General features: G+C 42.2%; 1 protein-coding gene across 1 annotated transcript in view; it reads right to left on the bottom strand.

Moving 5' to 3' along the window:
* LOC109292082 (store-operated calcium entry regulator STIMATE-like) overlaps positions 1-1,829 on the bottom strand; it is a gene marked incomplete at its 5' end in the record, with an annotated part of 57,804 nt that overhangs the window by 48,833 nt on the left and 7,142 nt on the right. Inside the window, one exon of the mRNA XM_019509338.1 lies at positions 917-1,038. Coding sequence (XP_019364883.1) covers positions 917-1,038 — 122 coding nt within the window. The remainder of the gene's footprint in view (positions 1-916; positions 1,039-1,829) is intronic.

Here is a 1,829-nt window from a genome sequence, read left to right on the forward strand (position 1 = left end):
GATCAAGCCTCAGCTACTTTGAATGAAAAAGAAAAACACAATACTCTTTTCCCCTTGCTAATTCTAGTAAATCTTTTAGCCTCCACAGTAAGTATGTGCAGTGGGAAGTGGGGAAAGTCACTTTTCCAGCAGGACTGACTAGGAACCAGAGCCAGGGAGGTGTGTGATGATTTAGACTAAAAATAAACACACAAAACAAAAACCACCAAACACAGGAAGACAAATGCTTCCAACTGGCAGTACTGTATTTGCTTAACTTTATCTTTTTACAAGGAGAAGTGCTACCCTCTAGTGGGGCTGCATGAGAAGAGGGAAACCAGGTTCCAAAGCAGAGGACAGACCAAAAAAAAGGATAAGAAGTCTAACTTAACTGCTATCAGAAAGCACAAAGTGAAGTTACTCGGCAAGTTAGAAGTCTGCCACCGGAGGCATTCAAGTTTGGCAATCGCATTCTTGTACTCGATTCTACTTGTATGCCATCCAACATGGAGGAGGCAAGTGATTTGGTATCGAGTTGCTCATCCTGGCCTGAAACATTTCAGCCCAGCTACTGAGTCAGGCCAAATTGGCTGATCTTCAGAAGGGGCCGCAAAGCTTAGCTTACATATTCACTTGGAGAGGCGGGCTGGCTAGCAGGTTGGTGAGGGAGTTTTACTTACAAGGAGTTGGGAAGAGTTTGTGGATGCAGAACTAATTTGCAACCTAAGTGATTTCAAAAGCCCTTTAGTGACCATTAATCCACAGCACCTCTGAGAAGTTACTTACCTGCTACAGAAACTCTTGAACGCACTTAATCCAAGTTCAGTTAGCCTGCACCTTCCATTATGAACTATAAGTGTAAGCTCATCTTGTGTTTTGATTTGGAAAAAACCCCACACATTGGGGGCAGGGGGAAGAACAGTTGTCTTCCACTTACCATACTCTCCAAAGATGAGGTAGTTGTACTGTTGACGCTCCACAAACCAGGACACAACCTTCACCCCAAGCCAGATCAGCAGCATCCCCAGGGTGGCATCAAGGATGAAATTTATTAAATAGCTAAAAAGAAAAGAGAGCGAACACACCTTGTAATGCTTCACAATGCATGTTCAGCTCCCACTTTACCACAAAAATTTAGTTGTGGTATCCTTAAAGCCCCTGCTGAAATAAGAGTCTTAACTAACAAGTCTCCTTCACCTCGCTCCATAGACTCACTCCACTGAACTAGCTTGGTTAAGTCTTGTTGGTTTATGTAGCCCACAGCACATACAAGCAAGTGATGGGTCTGCTATGGTGTCCAGACCACCTAATATGTATGACCAAGTAACCATCAATTGAAAAGGACCTTTGACATGGCTCCAAAGCCAAATTTACTCCCCAAAAGAGGAGATCTCTGCCACTTTCACCCCTCCCTCCCAGAGATGAGCAATTTTGAGGGATGTTATTTTATACAAAATTATACCATGAGCTTGCGTTTCTGAAGGGTTGAGACCCATCTCCCACCAGAAAGATAGATGATGCATTGTGATGCTGAACCACCTTGTTCAGTATTAGAAGATGGGAACTATGTAGGTGAAAAAAAAAAATACAGCTGAGCTTTGTCTATTTTAAAAGGAAGCTGCATGGACTGTGTGTTGAAGCCTATAGAAAAGGAACAGGTTACATATGGATCCAACCATTAAAAAGAGGCTTCAGTAGTGCTTTCAAAATGTACTAAATTAAAGCCAGCAAAGCTGTAAATGAGATGTACAATTAAAAAAAAAGGTGGGGGGGGATTAAGGAAGAGCAGCAGGAAATCTGAATTTGTGAATTACTTTGAGGAGTTACTGGGTTTGTTTTTATTTTTGGTT

The sequence above is a fragment of the Gavialis gangeticus genome, unplaced genomic scaffold (assembly GCF_001723915.1).
Source record: "Gavialis gangeticus isolate Ggan-Ray unplaced genomic scaffold, GavGan_comp1, whole genome shotgun sequence".
In the NCBI taxonomy this organism is placed as follows: domain Eukaryota; kingdom Metazoa; phylum Chordata; order Crocodylia; family Gavialidae; genus Gavialis; species Gavialis gangeticus.